We start from the raw sequence: 21,522 nt of genomic DNA, 5'->3' as shown, positions 1-21,522 counted from the left end.
TCCCAGTCCGGCCCTGGCGGCAGAGCAGGAAGATCACTTCTCCCTGCTCTTCCGCAGAAGGTAACTGTATTGGCGCACTGTGATACAATTACAGTAGCATAGCTCCGGGTGGGCCCCCTCTGAGCACCGGGCCCGGGGCGCCCGCACCCTCTGCCTCCCGGTAGCTACGCTACTGGGATGCGGTGATTCCACACGCTTCAGTGAACACATCCGGGAATCACCTGCGTTCAAAAGCCGGCAGCGGTTTGGCCAGAGTGGACATGTGCTGCATCCAAAGCGCTGCCAATTACTGACCATGGGATGCATGATGCGGACATTCTGCAGCGTCATATCCGCAGCAGCTACTAAAGCTATGTGCACACGCTGCGGATTTTGCTGCCGATCGGCAGCATTTCCGCAGCAGCTTTCCATGCGTTTACAGTACAATGTAAACCTATGGGAAACGCAATCTGCAGTGCACATGCTGCGAAAAAAAACACGCGGAAACGCAGCGGTTTACATTCCGCAGCATGTCAATTCTTTGTGCGGAATCCGCAGTGGTTTTACACCTGCTCCACATAGAAAACCGCAGGTGTAAAACCGCAGTGGAATCCGCACAAAAAACGCCGAAAATCTACGGTAATTCCGCAGGTAAAGTGCTGTGCCTTTTACCTGCGGTTTTCACAAATCCGCTGTGGAAAAATCCGCAGACCTCAAGAATACGTGTGCACATTCCCTGAAAGCGGGAGCGGACCCCTCAGTCCAGAGCCTCTCACCTAACCGATCTATTGCATACAGCACACAAACTTATACTGCCACCTGCTGGCAAAATATCAGTACTACTTATAGCGAACGTTATATGCTGTAATCTAATCTATATAGCGGAGCAGAATGGGTGCAATAACTGTAATAGCCTAGAGCCAATCAAGTACTGGGGGCGGTGCCTTTTTACAGATTTCAACCAATAGACGTCGATAGAACGAGAGTCGGCCGAGGTTCGAAGACCACACAGACTCCGCCCCTAACTTTATTCACCCAATCATATGTCGCCTTTTCCAATATTGAAGCTGAGCTGCCTTGAAGTTAATGAACGAGCCGACAATGCATGGGCTCCTGATTGGCTAAGCGGTGACAATGTCATGCAATGATTGGGGGAAGAACGTAAGAGGGCGGGGTCTCTGTCTTACTTGATGTAAGAGGTGAGTTGAGACCTGTAGGAGCGGGGAGCAGCAGAGCGGAGGTGAGACCTGAAGGTGCGGGGAGCAGAGGTGAAACCCAGGAGCCAAAGCCTTATATACTCCTCTCCCTATACATGTATCTATAGGTAGCTGGCTGTGTGCAGTGTGCTGTACGGTGTGTGCAGTGTGCTGTACATGTATCTATAGATAGCTGGCTGTGTGCAGTGTGCTGTACATGTATCTATAGATAGCTGGCTGTGTGCAGATGTGCTGTACATGTATCTATAGATAGCTGGCTGTGTGCAGATGTGCTGTACATGTATCTATAGATAGCTGGCTGTGTGCAGATGTGCTGTACATGTATCTATAGATAGCTGGCTGTGTGCAGATGTGCTGTACATGTATCTATAGATAGCCGGCTGCCGGTGCAGTGTGCTGTATATGTATCTATAGATAGCTGGCTGTGTGCAGTGTGCTGTATATGTATCTATAGATAGCTGGCTGTGTGCAGATGTGCTGTACATGTATCTATAGATAGCTGGCTGTGTGCAGTGTGCTGTACGGTGTGGGCAGTGTGCTGTACATGTATCTATAGATAGCTGGCTGTGTGCAGATGTGCTGTACATGTATCTATAGATAGCTGGCTGTGTGCAGATGTGCTGTACATGTATCTATAGATAGCTGGCTGTGTGCAGATGTGCTGTACATGTATCTATAGATAGCTGGCTGTGTGCAGATGTGCTGTACATGTATCTATAGATAGCCGGCTGCCGGTGCAGTGTGCTGTATATGTATCTATAGATAGCTGGCTGTGTGCAGTGTGCTGTATATGTATCTATAGATAGCTGGCTGTGTGCAGATGTGCTGTACATGTATCTATAGATAGCTGGCTGTGTGCAGATGTGCTGTACATGTATCTATAGATAGCTGGCTGTGTGCAGATGTGCTGTACATGTATCTATAGATAGCTGGCTGTGTGCAGTGTGCTGTATATGTATCTATAGATAGCTGGCTGTGTGCAGTGTGCTGTATATGTATCTATAGATAGCTGGCTGTGTGCAGTGTGCTGTACATGTATCTATAGATAGCTGGCTGTGTGCAGTGTGCTGTACATGTATCTATAGATAGCCGGCTGCCGGTGCAGTGTGCTGTACATGTATCTATAGATAGCTGGCTGTGTGCAGTGTGCTGTACATGTATCTATAGATAGCTGGCTGTGTGCAGATGTGCTGTACATGTATCTATAGATAGCTGGCTGTGTGCAGATGTGCTGTACATGTATCTATAGATAGCTGGCTGTGTGCAGATGTGCTGTACATGTATCTATAGATAGCTGGCTGTGTGCAGATGTGCTGTACGTGTATCTATAGATAGCTGGCTGTGTGCAGATGTGCTGTACATGTATCTATAGATAGCTGGCTGTGTGCAGATGTGCTGTACGTGTATCTATAGATAGCTGGCTGTGTGCAGATGTGCTGTACGTGTATCTATAGATAGCCGGCTGCCGGTGCAGTGTGTGCAGTAGCCACAGATACACGGTATATAATGTCTTGGGATGGAGTTTCCCGTTGTCCTCATATTAGAGCAGAATATCAGGGTTTTGCGATACATTATGTGTTTGTTATTTTTGTTTCTTGTTTTCTGTTTTTTTTTTTTTTTAATTCCGTGTTGTAGTCGTTGTGCAGGGGGGTCCCTGGCCTCTGTGGCTTGTGACAGGCCACCAGCTTGGGACATTGGCATCAGCTCCAGCAGACAGCTGAAACATTTTTACTAAATAGCCAAAAAAAAAAGAAAAAGAAGAGTCCCGACACATCACATCCTAGAATTCCATCTGTATCAGGCCACGGTCACATGTTCAGTATTTGGTCAGTATTTCACATCAGTATTTGTAGCCAAAACCAGGAGAGGAACAATCGGAGGAAAAGTCTAAGGCCGGCGTCACACTCAGCGTATGATAATACGGTCCGTATTTTACGGCCGTAATACGCAGAAATGTTCCAAAAATAGTGATCCGTATGTCATCCGTAGGCAGGGTGTGTCAGCGTATTTTGCGCATGGCATCCTCCGTATGGCATCCGTACTGCGATATTTTCTCGCAGGCTTGCAAAACCGACATCTAATGGATTTATGTGCTCAAATGTTCGTTAAAACATATATACAGTATGTATATATATATAGATATATATAATTGAGACATATATATATACTGTATTTATATTTAATTCAGCACGAGATATGTGAAAAGCCGGTAATTCAATTGCCGGCTTTTTCTTTCTCCTTCCCAAACCCGACATGATATGAGACATGGTTTACATACAGTAAACCATCTCATATCCCTTTTTTTCCCGTCTCCCATGACAGCACACCTGAGAGAGGGATCCGCCCAGTCAGGACAGGAAACCTACTGAAATAAAAGGGCGGTACCTCTCCCTCGCTTCAGTTGGGTTTCCTGTCCTGATGGGAACCCCTTGTGCTGAAGAACGGCGGTTCGATTTTATTGACAGAAGATCTTCTTACCCGCTCCTGTCCCGGCACTGGAAGCACAGGCAGGGCGCCTGTATGTCGGCCTTCAGGAGCGGTAGCGCCGTTCGCAGATCCCATAGGGCTCTTGCGCACGTGCGGGCGTCGGTCCGGCACAGTCCGGACTCCTGGGGCCGGTCTCTGTCCGCCACGCCGCTCTCTCCCCCTTAGCTGGGCCACTTCCGGGTGCGCGGCTGACGTTGCGCGCAAGGTACGCTGGGAGTGGGCGTGCCCGCGTGACGTCAGACCGGCGCACCGGATCCAAGATGGCGGCGCCCATGCAGAGAACGCCGGTAACGCCACAGGCTACCCGGCGGTATCCAGGGGGAAGGAAAAAGAGCGCAACGGTCACCGGAAGAGGTGGAGAGCACGAGTACCCTTTATTAAGGGAGAAATAACGCTGGAACAACGCTCATTTCCATACAGCTATTCCAGACATGGAGGATCGTATGGAACTCCAGCAGCAGCAGCAGCAGCCTTTACAGCAGCAGCAGCAGCGTGAGCCCCTGTCAAGTGATACGCCTGCTCACCAGCGTACCAAAAAAGATAGCCGCTCGAGCGCAAGGAGTGGCAAACGCCCTGGTCGGTCGTCTCAGGATTCTACCCCCAGAAGAATCGTTCCACGTGCTCCTAGTCCGCCTCAGATTCCGGTACCGTTTGTGGTCAGCGGGTGGTGAGTGATCTACGTGAATGTCACCCTGGTGGTAATAGGCTACATTTTCTGTTTACTTGGCAGGCGCCGAGGAAGGCTAGCTCCAAGACCAGGAATAAGGAATGTGCCCTCTGTAGAGCTCCGTTGGCAGTCCAGTGGCAGAAAAGTCTTTGCTTAGATTGTATTCAAAAAACCATCCAGGAAGAAACCCCTGACTTTGCCTCTACTCTAAGGGCAATAATTAGAGCAGAAGTAGAAGGCTCTGTTAAAGCGGCCCTTAAGAAAAAGGGTAGTAGAGACCCAGAACCAGTTTCCGCGTCGGAGGTTTCTCATTCTGAAGAGGAATATCAGGAGGATCCATTGTCTCCCTGCTCCTCCGCCTCTAAGTCCCCTGGCTCCTCTTCAGATAGTGATATTGGGGGGCGTCCATGCTTTCTTACCGAAAACATGGACAAACTGGTTAAAGCCGTTAGAGCTTCTATGGGCCTAAAAGATGAGAAGACAGCCAAATCCCTGGAGGACATTATGTTCGGGGGGTTGGAGGAAAAAAGAAAACGTACGTTTCCCGTTAACTCCAAAATAAAAGCCCTTATTGAAAAAGAATGGAAAAAGCCGGAAAAATCGGGTAATCTGCCCTCGGCTTCTAAAAGACGTTACCCCTTTGAGGAAAAAGATTCAGAGACTTGGGATAAAGTGCCTAAGATTGATGGCGCAGTAGCAAAATCTTCTAAAAAGCTATCCCTTCCCTTAGAGGACTCTGGGGTATTAAGGGACCCCTTAGATAAAAAGGCGGACGGTTTCTTAAGACACACCTGGGAAGCAACCGCAGGCGCTCTGAAACCTGCAATTGCAGGAACCTGTGTGTCTCGTTCCCTTATTGTTTGGCTACAGCAAATAGAGGAGCAGTTGACATCTAAAGCTCCAAGGGACGAAATTTTATCTAATGTGACTATGGCTAAAGGGGCAGCCGCCTTTATAGCAGATTCATCAGCAGATTCCGTAAGGTTGGCGGCCAGAGCTGCAGGTTTATCCAATGCAGCTAGGCGTGCTCTCTGGTTAAAGGGGTGCCCGGGAGACCTGCCCTCAAAAAACAGACTCTGTTCTATACCTTGTGATGGCCATTTCCTCTTCGGTAAAAAGTTGGAGGACATTCTGGAAAAAGCCGGTGACAGGAAAAAGGGTTTTCCTCGCTTTCCAGTGGACTTTAGAAGGCCTTATTTTCGGAGGGGCAAATTTAGTAGAGGCCGCCCCCCGGGAGACAGAAGGGGCTGGGACTCCAGAGACAAAAGGGGGATCTGGATATATGTTTAAAGGTCCCTCAACTTCAACTAAAAAGCCCTCCCAATGACGCCAGGCCAGTAGGGGGGAGGCTTTCATCTTTTTTCCCAGCCTGGGTAAACATCTCCCCCTCTCATTGGGCTCTGATGGTGGTCAAAGACGGCCTAAAAATAGATTTTGTTTATCCACCGTGACGGACTTTTATTTCAACACCCCAAAGAAAAACCCCGGAAGAGCAGCTAGCCTTGGAAACAGGTACTAGAGCTGGTTTCAAAACGTGTTTTGATAGAAGTCCCGTGCAAGGAACAGGGAAAAGGTTTTTATTCCCCTCTTTTTTTGATAAAAAAACCAGACGGGTCACTAAGAACTATCGTCAATCTAAAACGCCTCAATCAATCGGTAGTAAACTGTTCCTTCAAAATGGAGTCTGTAAATACAGCGATAAAACCCTTGTTCCCACAGTGCTTCATGGCAGCTATCGATTTAAAAGACGCCTATTATCACGTCCCAATTCATCAAGATTTTCAAAAATTCCTAAGGGTAGCGGTTTATGTCCAAGGTTGTCTCAGGCACTATCAGTACACTGCCCTCCCGTTCGGCCTGTCAATAGCGCCAAGAATTTTTACCAAGCTGATGTCAGAGGTCATGTCCTTCCTCCGCTCACGGGACGTGGTAATTGTTCCATATCTGGACGACTTCCTGATAATAGGGAACTCAGCGGCGCACTGCCTGTCACAAATAGAAGAGGTTATGACGACACTAGAATTGCTGGGGTGGAAAATAAATCTTGCCAAATCAAGGTTGACGCCGGAGCCGGTTCAGTCCTTTCTAGGCCTGGTTCTGGACTCCGGGCGTCAGCTTTGTCTTCTACCAGAAAACAAGCTGGTCAAAATCCAAAATCTTGTGGAAACAGCAATTCAACACCCTGTAATGACTTTGAGAAAAGCAATGTCCTTGCTGGGCTCTCTGACGTCCTGTATACCCGCAGTAAGATGGGCTCAATTCCACCTAAGATTATTACAGTGGGAGGTCCTGTCGGCGCAAAAACTGTTAAAAGGGCGTTTAGAGGGCAAGCTGTGTCTTTCATTGGGGGTAACGGATTCGCTAAAATGGTGGACCATAAGAAATCATTTAACATCTGGGGTCCAGTGGGTAACTCCGATAGAACAGGTCATCACCACAGACGCAAGCGGTACAGGATGGGGAGCTCATTTAGGGACTCTCTCTGTTCAGGGATCGTGGTCCCATCTAGAGTCACAACAAGCGTCAAATTTAAGGGAATTATGGGCCGTAGAAAGAGCTGTGAAACACTTCCTTCCCATCATTCAGGGCCACCATACCAGGGTCATGTCGGACAATCGCGCAGTGGTGGCATATATCAACCACCAAGGGGGGACGAGATCCCCTTCCCTAATGAAGTCAGCGTCTGTCCTCCTACAAATAGCAGAACACCACCTGCTATCCCTCTCTGCTCTTCACATAAGGGGAATCGAGAATTCGAGAGCAGACTACCTAAGTCGCAAGGCACTGAGGCAGGGGGAGTGGTCTTTAAATCCCCGGGTCTTTCAAGAGATAGTGCAGGCCTGGGGCTTACCTGTGATAGATTTGTTTGCCACTCTAAACAACAGGAAGGTAGACAGGTTCTGTTCACTAGACCCGAGGGAGAATCCCTTCGCAGTAGATGCCCTGCAGATTCAATGGGATTTCAGTCTCGCGTATGTGTTTCCACCAATAGCAATGATACCAGCAGTAGTGAGGAAAATCAGAATGGAGCAAGCGAGAGTAATATTGATTGCTCCATTTTGGCCGAAAAGACCTTGGTTCTCCCTCCTGAGACAAATGTCTATAACCGATCCGTGGATCCTACCAGAGATTCCGGACCTACTAACCCAGGGCCCAATATGCCACTCTCAGGTGAAGGGCTTCCATCTTGCAGCCTGGAATTTGAGAGGGCATTACTGAGTAGGCGGGGGTTTTCGCCGGGGTTAGTTTCCACCTTATTAAAAAGTAGAAAACCAGTAACATCTAGAATTTATGGTAGAACGTGGAAAAAGTTTCTGGATTTTTCGGGGCAACCTTTGGGGGACAAGGCTCCTGTGGGTACCATCTTAGAATTTTTACAAGCGGGTTTACAACTGGGGTTGGCAACCAATACACTCAAGGTCCAGGTGTCGGCATTAGGTGCCTTATATAATTGCAATCTTGCCTCCAATAGATGGGTGTCCCGCTTTATTAAATCCTGTAGTAGGTCTAGACCGATAAAAATTCAGAGACTTCCCCCGTGGGATTTAAATCTGGTATTAAATGCTCTAACCAATAGTCCATTTGAACCCCTGCAGGAATCATCATTAAAGATACTCACTCTTAAAACGGTACTCCTGGTTGCGTTAACATCAGCCCGTAGGGTGAGTGATTTACAGGCCCTGTCCGTCTCCCCTCCTTACACGCAAATTTTTGATGACAGGGTAGTACTCAGACCAGATCCGGCATACCTTCCAAAGGTTGTACTTAAATTTCATAGAAGTCAAGAGATTGTGTTGCCCTCCTTTTGTAATAATCCTAGGAACCCAGGGGAGGAAAAATTTCATACACTGGATGTGAGGAGGGCTATTGTGCAGTACATATCCTTGACTAATCAGTGGAGAAAAGATCAATCCCTTTTCGTAGCCTTCCAGGGTAGTAGGAAAGGATATGGGGTATCCAAGTGTACTATTGCCAGGTGGATTAGGGAGGCTATTTCCTTATCCTATGCTTCCTGTGGCGCCCCGATCCCTGATGGCATCAAGGCTCACTCCACCAGGGCCGTGTCTACTTCCTGGGCTGAAAAAGCAGAGGTATCGATAGATCAAATTTGTAAAGCCGCTACCTGGTCCTCTCCGTCTACCTTCTTTAGACACTACCGGCTAGATCTATCCTCCTCGTCTGACCTTACCTTTGGTAGAAGGGTGCTACAAGCGGTGGTCCCTCCCTAAGGTGTTCTTTCTCCAACAATCTCTCAGGTGTGCTGTCATGGGAGACGGGAAAACACCAAGGTTACTTACCGGTAGCCGGTTTTTCCGGAGCCCATGACAGCACCTGTATATTCCCTCCCTTCTTTTTTCACCCTTTGGTGCGCACTTTTTAGCTGGGTGTATTTTGTTATATTTATAATGTGGTGATGGATTACCATGTACTAACCAAAAGGGCCTCTCATGCTCTGGAAAACCAACTGAAGCGAGGGAGAGGTACCGCCCTTTTATTTCAGTAGGTTTCCTGTCCTGACTGGGCGGATCCCTCTCTCAGGTGTGCTGTCATGGGCTCCGGAAAAACCGGCTACCGGTAAGTAACCTTGGTGTTTTTTTTGCATATTCCACACTACTAATGTTAGTAGTGTGTATGTGCAAAATTTGGGCGCTGTAGCTTGTAAAATAAAGGGTTAAATGGCGGAAAAAATTGGCGTGGGCTCCCGCGCAATTTTCTCCGCAAGAGTGGTAAAACCAGTGACTGAGGGCAGATATTAATAGCCTAGAGAGGGTCCATGGTTATTGCCCCCCCCCCCGGCTAAAAACATCTGCCCCCAGCCACCCTAGAAAAGGCACATCTGGAAGATGCGCCTATTCTGGCACTTGGCCACTCTCTTCCCACTCCCGTGTAGCGGTGGGATATGGGGTAATGAAGGGTTAATGTCACCTTGCTATTGTAAGGTGACATTAAGCCAGATTAATAATGGAGAGGCGTCAATTATGACACCTATCCATTATTAATCCAATAGTACGAAATGGTTAATAAATCACACACACATTATTTAAAAGTATTTTAATGAAATAAAGACACAGGTTGTTGTAATATTTTATTATACTGGTAATCCACCTGAAGACCCTCGTTCTGTAACAAAGGAAAAATAAAAAAACAACAATACCTCATACCTTCCGTCGGTCAAGTCAAGTCCCACGAAGTAAATCCATCTGAAGGGGTTAAATCATTTTACAGCCAGGAGCTCTGCTAAAGCAGTGCTCGTGCCTGTAAAAACCCCGGGAATGAATGGAAAGCAGGGGAATGTCCTGTAGTTACCTTGAGTTGCGGTGATGCGCCCTCTGCTGGATGTCCTCATATGAACTCGAGCGTGGGAACTTTTCCCAGGCTCCAGTTCATGAGGACATCCAGCAGAGGGCGCATCACCGCAACTCAAGGTAACTACAGGACATTCCCCTGCTTTCCATTCATTCCCGGGGTTTTTACAGGCACGAGCACTGCTTTAGCAGAGCTCCTGGCTGTAAAATGATTTAACCCCTTCAGATGGATTTACTTCGTGGGACTTGACCTGAGCGACGGAAGGTATGAGATATTGTTGTTTTTTTATTTTTCCTTTGTTACAGAACGAGGGTCTTCAGGTGGATTACCAGTATAATAAAATATTACAACAACCTGTGTCTTTATTTCATTAAAATACTTTTAAATAATGTGTGTGATTTATTAACCATTTCGTACTATTGGATTAATAATGGATAGGTGTCATATTGACACCTCTCCATTATTAATCTGGCTTAATGTCACCGTACAATAGCAAGGTGACATTAACCCTTTATTACCCCATATCCCACCGCTACACGGGAGTGGGAAGAGAGTGGCCAAGTGCCAGAATAGGCGCATCATCCAGATGTGCCTTTTCTGGGGTGGCTGGGGGCAGATGTTTGTAGCCGGGGGGGGGGGGGGGGGGGGCAATAACCATGGACCCTCTCTAGGCTATTAATATCTGCCCTGTCACTGGCTTTACCACTCTGGCTGAGAAAATTGCGCGGGAGCCCACGCCAATTTTTTCCGCCATTTAACCCTTTATTTTACAAGCTACAGCGCCCAAATTTTGCACATACACACTACTAACATTAGTAGTGTGGAATATGCAAAAAAAAAAGGGATATGAGATGGTTTACTGTATGTAACCATGTCTCATATCCTGTCGGGTTTGGGAAGGAGAAATGAAAAGCCGGCAATTGAATTGCCGGCTTTTCTCTAACACCGGTGCGTATTTCTCGCAAGTCACACGCATGGTCCGTGTGTAATCCGTATTTTTCTCGCCCCCATAGACTTTCATTGGCGATTTTTTTTATTTATTTATTTTTTTTGCGCAATACGGTGACAAACGCAGCATGCTGCGATTTTCTACGGCCGTACAAGACTGTATATTACGGATGCGTAATATACGGCAGATAGGAGCTGGGCCATAGAGATTCATTGGGCCGTGTGCAATGCGTATTTTACGGACGTAGTTTATGCGCTCATACGTCCGTAAAACTCGCTAGTGTGACGCCGGCCTTATAGAGACAGGTCACCACTTCTGTATTATCACCCACTCCTGGTTTTGGCTACAAATACTGATGTAAGAGAACCACAAATAAGGTTCAGATATCACACTGCAGTTACGTAATAATGTAAAATATTACATGATCCAGGAGCTCCAAGGCCAAGTCACCGAATATTCAGGTGGAAACACGAACAACCCTGGTTCTTCCCCTCATACACAAAGTAACAGGCATCATCTGAGCGCCACTATCCCGACACACGTCCGTTTTCTTATTTTTATTTCAGACATAATGAATTATTTTTTTGTATTTGGAATTTTTTTTTTTTTATTTAGCATTTTAAACCTTTTTTTTTTTTTCAAGAGGTTTAAAAAAAAAAAAAAAAGTAATTGTATAATAAAAGACATGGCGTCTCAGCTCCGGAGGTCCTCTCTGTTTTCTGCTGCAGTGATAATTTACTGTCTATACATGTCACTGCTGCAGCCAATCACTGGCTTGTGTTGTCTGGGGGCTGATGGGCTGCAAGATGGAGCCCCTGTCCCGACTCTGTGTTGTTCCTTAGATACCAATATTTCAGACCTATCTCAGATGCTTTCATATACATACAGAGTGAAGTGAATTGTTCTACCCCCTTGGTGGCAGACCCCTTATATCAGCCCCTGGGACATATATGGGACATGTTTCCATTGTTGCGGACGGCTTTACCACCATATGGGTCATGTACACACTTCACTGATCGTTGGTGCTGATCTGTTCTCCATGGACGGTCCATGCCATAGTCTGATGATCTCCTTTATCCCCCGCAGGTGTAACACTTGGGACACAATATGGCTCCAGACACAGGATCTCCCATCCCTCATCCTTTCTGGCCCCGGGATCTCCAGATCGATGGCTACCGTCCTAATGACCGGCCAATGTCCGAGTTCTTGACCTTTTTGTTCTCAGTTTCTGGGGTTCTGCTGGCTATAATATGGTTCCTGACCGGTCGGGTGACTGGTATGAGTGCTCCGCGCCGCCTGGGTGTCTGCTGGTTCATGGTCTGTGGTTTCATCCATGGCATCATTGAAGGCTGGTTCGCCTTCTACTACCCCGTGATCACCAAGGACCAGGCGTTCCTGTCACAGCTGTGTAAGAATGGGCTGGGGTCTTGAGGTGTGTCTGTTTTTGGGAAGACTAGGTGACAGCTGGTCTGGGGGCTACTGGAACTCTTGGAGGGCATGAACCAGCTGCCCTGGAATCTGGAATGTCCATCCTGCCCATGTATCAGTACAGCGTCTCCTGCTCCATCGTCGTTGTCTTACTGCTTGTCTCCTATTTATCTCTCTCCACAGGGAAAGAATATGGGAAAGGTGACAGCCGGTACATGATGTGAGTAGCACCCCGGTGGCTATATCTTAATCAGTAAATATGTCCTAATTGAACTGTAGGCTGAATAGTGCTAATAGAGGGGTGTTGTGAGGCGCAGACCCCCATTATGATGTCCATTGTGCCCTAATAAATCATAAAGGCTCCTGTTGTACTGATTGGACATTCCCGGAGGCTGATCCTTTTTTTTTGTGAGGTTATGGTTGTACATTATTAGTGGAGACTCTTGGTGTGAGATAATTATATGCTCAGTTTAGCGGGGTTCTCTACTTGCCTGGGAATAAATATCTTTCCAGTAACTGGGGTCTCCAGTCCAAGCAGAGACGGGGCTACGAGATTTGGCAGAATCCATACTACTTTCTGCCTTATTAATGATATTTTCCTAAAATGCCATTGGCTGGAGACATTTAGGGATTTCTGGCCTGCACTTATGTAAGATTGGAGACTTCAGACCTCTGTCTGCACTGTTTTTTCTTGCAGAGGTGATAACTTCACAGTCTGCATGGAGACCATCACAGCGGCGGCATGGGGACCACTGAGCATCTGGACGGTGATCTCCTTCCTGCAGAACAAGCCTTATCGCTTTGTGCTGCAACTGATTGTGTCACTTGGTAAGAAGCAGTAGACATCTAGTACCTGAAAGTGAGGAAAAAAAATTATATATTGTATAAAATGTCACTCGTAGGCTATGTGCACACGTTGCGGATTAGGCTTAGGAATTTCTGGTGCGGATTCTGTCTCTCCTGGCAGAAAACGCACCTGCGGTTTTTTTGTGCTTTTCCGCAGCGTTTTTTGTGCGTTTTTGCTGCGTTTTTCTTGCGGATTTGCTGCGGTTTTTACCCCTGCGGTTTTCTATAATGGAATGGGTACAAAAACGCTGCAGATTCACAAAAAAGAAGTGACATGCTACTTCTTTTAAACTGCAGCGTTTCCGCAGCGGATTTTCCGCAAAGTGTGCACGGCATTTTTTTTTCTCATTGATTTACATTGTACTGTAAATCAATTGCGGATCTGCAGCGTTTCTGCACTGCAAAAAACGCTGCGGATCCGCAGAGAATCCGCAACATGTGCACATACCCTTAAAGTGTGAGCTCAGCTAATCTCCGTGACCAAGTAACCCTATTTATATAATCCAGGGCTGGCTTATCTCCAGCTCCGAGGACTGTTACACTGTCCCTGTAGACATTGGACTGGACAAGTCCACACCCAGATGATAATTTTATGTAGACCTGCATGTTGGCCGCCTGCAGTGTCCATACAAACATTGCTACACTCTGCTGTCCTGACCCTGCAGGAGCCCCCAGACATGGTGGCGTTGTACCCTCAGGGACCATCTGATCCCTCTCTCCATGTCCACAGGGCAACTCTACGGCGATGTCCTCTACTTCTACACCGAGTATCGGGACGGATTCAGTCACAGCGAGAAGTGGCACCCCATTTACTTCTGGTTCTACTTTGTCTTCATGAACGCGCTGTGGATCATCATCCCGTCTATCCTTATCGTGGACTCATGGATCAACCTGAGCAAGTCACAATCCACAGCCGACAGGAGCAGATCCACAAGCAAGACAAAAAAGAACTGAATGTGGACAATGGGGGTATAACTGTGGTTTACCATGACATGAGGCTGGGGTATAGCATCAGGTATAAAAATAATGGTGATGTCCTTGGAAACCAGATTCTTGCTTTCATCCTACATGTTATTTGGAATCTGATCGCTGCGGGAGGTCACTTTTTACTCATAGTCCAGACTTTTATATTCATTTTTATGCTTAATCATCATTCACACTGTATAAATGTAAGGTCCTATGACTTTATGTTCATATTTGCCATCATTTTATTTTTTTTTGCAAATGCATATGCTTTATTGTGAACACAATTTTACAATTTACATATATATTTGATCTACCTGAAGAGTTAAATTCTTTATTTGGAACTAATCCTACGTTACCTCCTGTATTGTACCCCAGAGCTGCACTCACTACTCTGCTGGTGCAGTCACTGTGTAGAGACATTACATTACTGATCCTGAGTTACATCCTGTATTCTACTCCAGAGCTGCACTCACTATTCTGCTGGTGCAGTCACTGTGTACATACATTACATTACTGATCCTGAGTTACATCCTGTATTATACCCCAGAGCTGTACTCACTATTCTGCTGGTTGTTATTGGAAACGGTCAACAAGATTGTTATCAAACAGGCAAGCTCCTACAGTGGGACAATAATGGGTTACCATTCAGATTTGATGAATGTTGACTGACCCCAACAATTTTGGTGCAACCACCCGACCACACAGTGTGTGTGTATAGGGGTATCTATGACTATGTCACAGTAGTTGAGTCTGGGGGAAATACGATTGAAATTCAATTTGCCTAATCCTTTTGTTCTTAAGGGAGATGTCCTCTCACTGTTGAGAATACGTGCACGCTCACCTGAGCTGAGCATGTATTTAGGAAGGCTGAGAGGTACAGCGGTCAGAGGAACGAGGAAGGTTTCCCTGGCAGTCAGAGGCCGGACTGTGGCGTCTGCCTGTTAGGATCCTATATGTGGACATCAGGTTCTCCTGATTACTGGTGCGGTCATTAGCTTGGTCTCAGTCTTTGTTCGGTGCTGCCTAAATGCTTGTTTCTAGGACTGATGGCTTCTTATCGGTCTGATACTGTCTCCTGATCTTTTGTTTTCTGGTAATTCCAGGGTGTCCTTGTCTCTTTTATCTCTGCGTACAGAGAGAATGTGATAAGAGGGTGAGACTTTGTATATGAGTACAAGGTGGAGTTATTCATCTTTTATCTTGATCCTGGTCTCTACAGATCCAGAATGGCGCACAGTGAATCTCCACACAAGGGAGCCCTCTCCCCATACACTGTGCTCCGATTGTGGACAGTGGGTACTCCCAGCTGATTTGCCCATAAGGCATGACGTAGCGTATCCCTGCCCTGTGTGTCCTGTATCCAGCCTGACCCCGATATAATGTGTCGCCTGCTTTTACACACTCAGACATAAATAATTAACACGAATCAAGGATACCTCCTAATAAAACTATACTGGTTATTATTTACACTCTTAATTGTGCATATATATATATGTGTATCACTCATATAGGGTGCTAGGAGGTAAAAAAATGCCTGAGAGGATAGCCAGTTATGCAAGCAATAACCTCATGAAAACGAAAAAAAGACCGACCAGAAACGTCCAAAATATATTGCAAGAATAAAATATATATTTTTATTAAATACCAGTTGTTTAAAAACAATGAGATCACAAGATCTGTACATGCAATAAATAAAATTACAAATACTTAATTTATTGTATCTTACTGTAAGGATGCAAGAAAATCCAGTAAAACAGTACTTGTTACGCAGTGGAATACTCTGAGATTATAAATGGCTAATGGATATATATATAAATGTATATAAAGTGCATAGACAAAAATGTGTAACGTGCTGATAAATATTATTCAAACACAACAAAATTCATTATGAACCTTGTAGAGTGCATATAAAAAATACATCAAACAAATCCATGTGGAAAAAATATAAATATATATAATAATTCACTTTAAAGTGCAAATAGCCAGTAGAGATCAGTGTTTCCACATATATATTTGTAAGACCAGGACCATGATGTAACTGTGAGCTGCACTGTTTACAATCAAACCTCAAGTTTTTAAGAATAATGAAGTAAGGTAAAGTACTTACAAAGCCGTGTTTATACGTGCCTGGTCTCCTGGAATGGCGTCCAACACCCGACGCGCGTTTCGGCTCGTTGCCTTCGTCAGGGGGCCTGGTCTTGCAAATATATATATATATATATATATATATATATATATATATATGTGTGGAAACACTGACCTCCACTGGCTATCTGGTTATTTGCACTATTGCACTTTAAAGTGAATTATATATATATATATATATATATATATATATATATATATATATATATATATATATAATTTTATATTTTTTCACATGGATTTGTTTATCTTTTTTTATATGCGCTTTATAAGGTTCATAATGAATTTTGTTGTGTTTGAATAATATTTATCAGCACGTTACACATTTTTGTCTATGCACTTTATATACATTTATATATATATCCATTAGCCATTTATAATCTCAGAGTATTCCACTGCGTAACAAGTACTGTTTTACTGGATTTGCTTGCGTCCTTACAGTAAGATACAATAAATTAAGTATTTGTAATTTTATTTATTGCATGTACAGATCTTGTGATCTCATTGTTTTTAAACAACTGGTATTTAATAAAAATATATATTTTATTCTTACAATATATTTTGGACGTTTCTGGTTGCTCTTTTTTTCGTTTTTGTGAGGTTATTACACTCAGACATGAGTAGTTTTGTGGATGGATCAGGTAGTCACAGAAATAGCGCAGACTAACAGCTGGGCAGGCACAGAGGGGGAATCCATTAGGCGTAGGAGTTAAGGTACCTTCACACGAAACGACTTTGTAACGATATCGCTAGCGATCCGTGACGTTGCAGCGTCCTCGCTAGCGATATCGTTTAGTTTGACACGCAGCAGCGATCAGGATCCTGCTGTGATATCGCTGGTCGCTGAACAAAGTTCAGAACTTTATTTGGTCGTCCGATCGCCGTGTATCGTTGTGTTTGACACCAAAAGCAACGATACCAGCGATGTTTTACACTGGTAACCAGGGTAAACATCGGGTTACTAAGCGCAGGGCCGCGCTTAGTAACCCGATGTTTACCCTGGTTACCAGTGTAAAATGTAAAAAAAAAACCAGTACATACTTACATTCGCATCCCCCGCCGTCTGCTTCCCACACTGACTGAGCGCCGCAAAGTGAAAGTGAAAGCACAGCACAGCGGTGACGTCACCGCTGTGCCCTGCTACTGCCGGCGCTCAGTCAGTCAGTCAGTCAGTGCAGGAAGCGGACTTCGGGGGACGCGAATGTAAGTATGTACTGTTTGTTTTTTTTACATTTTACGCTGGTAACCAGGGTAAACATCGGGTTACTAAGCGCGGCCCTGCGCTTAGTAACCCGATGGTTACCCGGGGACCTCGGCATCGTTGGTCGCTGGAGAGCGGTCTGTGTGACAGCTCTCCAGCGACCAAACAGCGACGCTGCAGCGATCGGCATCGTTGTCGCTATCGCTGCAGCGTCGTTTCGTGTGAAGGTACCTTTAGAGAGCAGAGGTTAGGGGTCACTATTGCTAGTCTTAGGGCTCATACTCACCTGCGAGAAACTCGGATGAGTCTCGCACGTCAATACCCGGCACTCAGGAGTGGAGCGTGCGGCTGCATGTTTTGCTCCGCTCCTGAGTGCCAGGTGCAGTGCCGGGTATTGACGTGCGAGACTCATCCGAGCAGGTGAGTATGAGCCCTTAGGTGGATCTTATGTCCAGCTTTCTTTTCCTGTTGCTCTGGCTTCTTTTTTGCACTAAAATGACAGATTACAGTTAGCGTTATATGCAACAGAACAAAGAGGTTAAAAGGATCTGCTCCATTCTTTGCAGAAATTGCAGTTGTCACAGAGACCTGTCTGAATAAAAAGCATCCGTGTGATGGTGTGAGTCATACAACAGCTTTATTTTATCATCATTATGCTTATGAATCAGACTTTTGGGCTCACCTGGTGAGGTGGATTCTCCAAGCCGTAGGCCAGGTTGCGTTTCTTGGACCAAAGGCTTTGATGCAGTGCAGCTGGACGGCACATAGAACGATGGGGACCAGTAGATCTGGATATGGAGCATGGCAGATGAGTGGAGCTGGAAGTGCTAGAGACAACCTAGTCAAGTGTACAGACAGCACCTAGGGTCAGTAGAAAGAGCTATGCAGGTACCTTCATGCAGCATAGTTTAGTGTGCAGGCAGCATCTTGAGTCAGCAGAGATGAAAAGGCAGGTACCATGATGCAGCAGAGTTAATTATATAGACCGCACCTTGGAATAGTAGAGATGAGTTGGTCGCCGGGTACCTGGTTTTTGTAGAGTTGTATGTGTAGAGCAGTATCGTGGAAACCCCTCTTAGGGAGAGCTTTTGGAGAGATGCAAGGGGTCGCAACTGAACTGGTCGCAGAGTCAAAGCAAAAATACATGTGTCTGTATAGAGCCTGTCTAAAGGGCCCCATGATGCTTTTTATTAGCAATTTAGGAAAAGGCAGTGAAGAACGGTAAAACCATAAAAAAGGCATAAGGCAACAGATCAATAGCAAGAATATAAGGGTATAAGGTCAACAATATGGTATCTTGCACCTACATGTATGAAACCAGGCAATATATTACACAGTTCCCCAAATTAGCAACAACCTACACACTGTCTGGTTATTATTACAGATGAAACTTAATGCTAAGCACAAATGAAAACCAAAGTTATTAAACTGAATATACATAGTTTTAAATTATAAAAGCAAGCTATAATATATTAACCATAACGGCAGTCAGCAACAACAGAGCAGAGTTGGTGTTGAGGCACATGCAGTAGAGAAGGATGTGCATATCACTCAGGAACAGTAGACCTGAGTTGACAGTCAGGGATGTGGCTGTCGGAGAGCTGGATGTGCAGATTGTACCCAGGTGTGGCTAGATTCCAGCAAACCATGTGGTGTCAGCATGTGCTTGGTACCTGAATGCTCAGGAGTGAGTCGGCCTTAAAGGCCTTAGATGATGACATCAGAGCTGCACACCAAGTTATTATAGAAACCTGATGCACACTAGCACAGACGAAGCCAGACCTAAAGGAAGGAGGAAATACAACTTGGCACTGGAGCTAAGACCAGGTGAGTAACATACCTGGATATCTATAGCGATATAAGTTGGTGTCACACTGTGGTGGTCTTAGGTAGGGGAGAGGGCCTCAAACTGTCCCTGGAACTGGGACCCTAACTATCCCTGTCTCAGAGGTACCCTTGATGGTATAGAGGCCCAAGTCTCCAACCTCATTATGCTCATATTAATCTCTGGTCTGTCCCTTCCCCAACCCCATGGAGCTTGGGACAGAAATGTAATGTGAACAAGACACGCAAGAAACAATATGGATAACAAAAACCCTCTATCATACAAAAGCACCAACCAACAATAGGAAGGAGGATAGGGACAGGGAGGAATAAACACACGTACAACAGAACACCTCAACAACTTCTCTTGTAAACACTTAGCTTTAGCACACAGCACTGGGAGATACATCTCCAATAGGAACAATGAGCTCCTATTCAGCATAGCGTCTCCTAAGGGCGAGGAAGCAGAGCTTTCAATGGCAGGATAGAGTGACTCGCCAGATTTTATAGGAAGAGTTATCGACCAGATCAGAACCAGCTGAAATGGAACTGCATGTTTTTGACCAGAAAGGGTCATTAATCTCTTCAGCACCAAAGAAAAGAAAATTCATTTAATACGGGATCCAAACGCACAGGCTATGGAAGATCTGCGATTTACAATACGCAATGATCTTCTACCCCCAGATCTCACAGGTTGGCGTGATACACTTGTGACAGTTGGGTTCAGCCGAACTGTGTGAGGTCTGGCTGGAAATTAGAGAACAGGCCACCTTCTGCTGCTATAATCCAAGATTATTTGTGTCAGAAAAATAAGATGGTGCCATCACTAGCGGGAGGATCTGTATGTATAAACTATTCAGATGTTCATGCAGATTGCCCTTTGTGGTTTCCAGAGGCTGCTGAGATTTTTACAGATTACTGTATACAGTTATATGAAAAAGTTTGGGCACCCCTATTAATCTTAAGCTTAATGTTTTATAAAAATTGTTTTTTTTGCAACAGCTATTTCAGTTTCATATATCTAATAACTGTTGGACACAGTAATGTTTCTGCCTTGAAATTAGGTTTATTGTAATAACAGAAAATGTGCAATCTGCATTCAAACAAAATTTGACAGGTGCATAAGTATGGGCACCCTTATCATTTTCTTGTTTTAAATACTCCTACCTACTTTTTACTGACTTACTAAAGCACTTTTTTTGGTTTTGTAACCTCATTGAGCTTTGAACTTCATAGCCAGGTCTATGCAATCATGAGAAAAGCTACTTAAAGTGGCCACTTGCAAGTTGTTCTCCTGTTTGAATCTCCTCTGAAGAGTGGCATCATGGGCTCCTCAAAACAACTGTCAAATGATCTGAAAACAAAGATTATTCAACATAGTTGTTCAGGGGAAGGATACAAAAAGCTGTCTCAGAGATTTAACCTGTCAATTTCCACTGTGAGGAACATAGTAAGGAAATGGAAGAACACAGGTACAGTTCTTGTTAAGGCCAGAAGTGGCAGGCCAAGAAAAACATCAGAAAGGCAGAGAAGAAGAATGGTGAGATCAGTCAAGGACAATCCTCAGACCACCTCCAGAGAGCTGCAGCATCAACTTGCTGCAGATGGTGTCACTGTGCATCAGTCAACTATACAACGCACTTTGAACAAGGATAAGCTGTATGGGAGAGTGATGCGAAAGAAGCCGTTTCTGCAAGGACGTCACAAACAGCGTCGGCTGAGGTATGCAAAAGCACATTTGGAGAAGCCAATTTCTTTTTGGAAGAAGGTCCTGTGGACTGATGAAACCAAGATTGAGTTGTTTGGTCATACAAAAAGGCGTTCTGCATGGTGGCAAAAAAACACAGTGCGTTGTATAGTTGACCGATGCACAGTGACACCATCTGCAGCAAGTTGATGCTGCAGCTCTCTGGAGGTGGTCTGAGGATTGTCTGACTGATCTCACCATTTTTCTTCTCTGCCTTTCTGATGTTTTTCTTGGCCTGCCACTTCTGGCCTTAACAAGAACTGTACCTGTGTTCTTCCATTTCCTTACTATGTTCCTCACAGTGGAAATTGACAGGTTAAATCTCTGAGACAGCTTTTTGTATCCTTCCCCTGAACAGCTATGTTGAATAATCTTTGTTTTCAGATCATTTGAAAGTTGTTTTGAGGAGCCCATGATGCCACTCTTCAGAGAAGATTCAAACAGGAGAACAACTTGCAAGTGGCCACTTTAAGTAGCTTTTCTCATGATTGCATACACCTGGCTAGGAAGTTCAAAGCTCAATGAGGTTACAAAACCCAAAAAAAGTGCTTTAGTAAGTCAGTAAAAAGTAGGTAGGAGTATTTAAAACAAGAAAATGGTAAGGGTGCCCATACTTATGCACCTGTCAAATTTAGTTTGAATGCAGATTGCACATTTTCTGTTAGTACAATAAACCTCATTTCAAGGCAGAAACATTACTGTGTCCAACAGTTATTAGATATATGAAACTGAAATAGCTGTTGCAAAAAAAACAATTTT

The 21,522-nt window shown here is 45.1% G+C and overlaps 1 protein-coding gene across 4 annotated transcripts; it reads left to right on the top strand.

Annotated features, from left to right (window-relative positions):
• The first annotated feature begins 1,042 nt into the window (after nt 1–1,042).
• Nucleotides 1,043–14,159, top strand: EBP (EBP cholestenol delta-isomerase). Of its 4 annotated transcripts, none has more exons than XM_077284135.1 (5): nt 1,043–1,178; nt 11,693–12,014; nt 12,218–12,254; nt 12,732–12,862; nt 13,611–14,159. In XM_077284135.1, the coding sequence occupies exons 2-5, from the start codon at nt 11,714–11,716 to the stop codon at nt 13,832–13,834; spliced, it is 693 nt and encodes a 230-aa protein (XP_077140250.1). In that variant the 5' UTR covers nt 1,043–1,178; nt 11,693–11,713; the 3' UTR covers nt 13,835–14,159. The 4 variants fall into 4 exon arrangements, with proteins under 4 accessions (XP_077140250.1, XP_077140248.1, XP_077140247.1 ...); XM_077284133.1 differs by having other exon boundaries at nt 1,081–1,232; XM_077284132.1 differs by having other exon boundaries at nt 1,093–1,219.
• Nucleotides 14,160–21,522: the final 7,363 nt, after the last annotated feature.

This window comes from Ranitomeya variabilis, chromosome 2 (assembly GCF_051348905.1).
Source record: "Ranitomeya variabilis isolate aRanVar5 chromosome 2, aRanVar5.hap1, whole genome shotgun sequence".
In the NCBI taxonomy this organism is placed as follows: domain Eukaryota; kingdom Metazoa; phylum Chordata; class Amphibia; order Anura; family Dendrobatidae; genus Ranitomeya; species Ranitomeya variabilis.
Note: the sequence above shows the minus strand (reverse complement) of the source record. Positions and strands in the feature narration are given on the sequence as shown.

Bases quoted from the DNA above. Each gene is read 5' to 3' on its own strand.
- EBP (XM_077284135.1), top strand. From the start codon at position 11,714: ATGGCTCCAGACACAGGATCTCCCATCCCTCATCCTTTCTGGCCCCGG. The intron at 12,015-12,217 runs GTAAGAATGGGC...CTCTCTCCACAG, and splicing joins GGCGTTCCTGTCACAGCTGT to GGAAAGAATATGGGAAAGGT. The intron at 12,255-12,731 runs GTGAGTAGCACC...TTTTTCTTGCAG, and splicing joins GGTGACAGCCGGTACATGAT to AGGTGATAACTTCACAGTCT.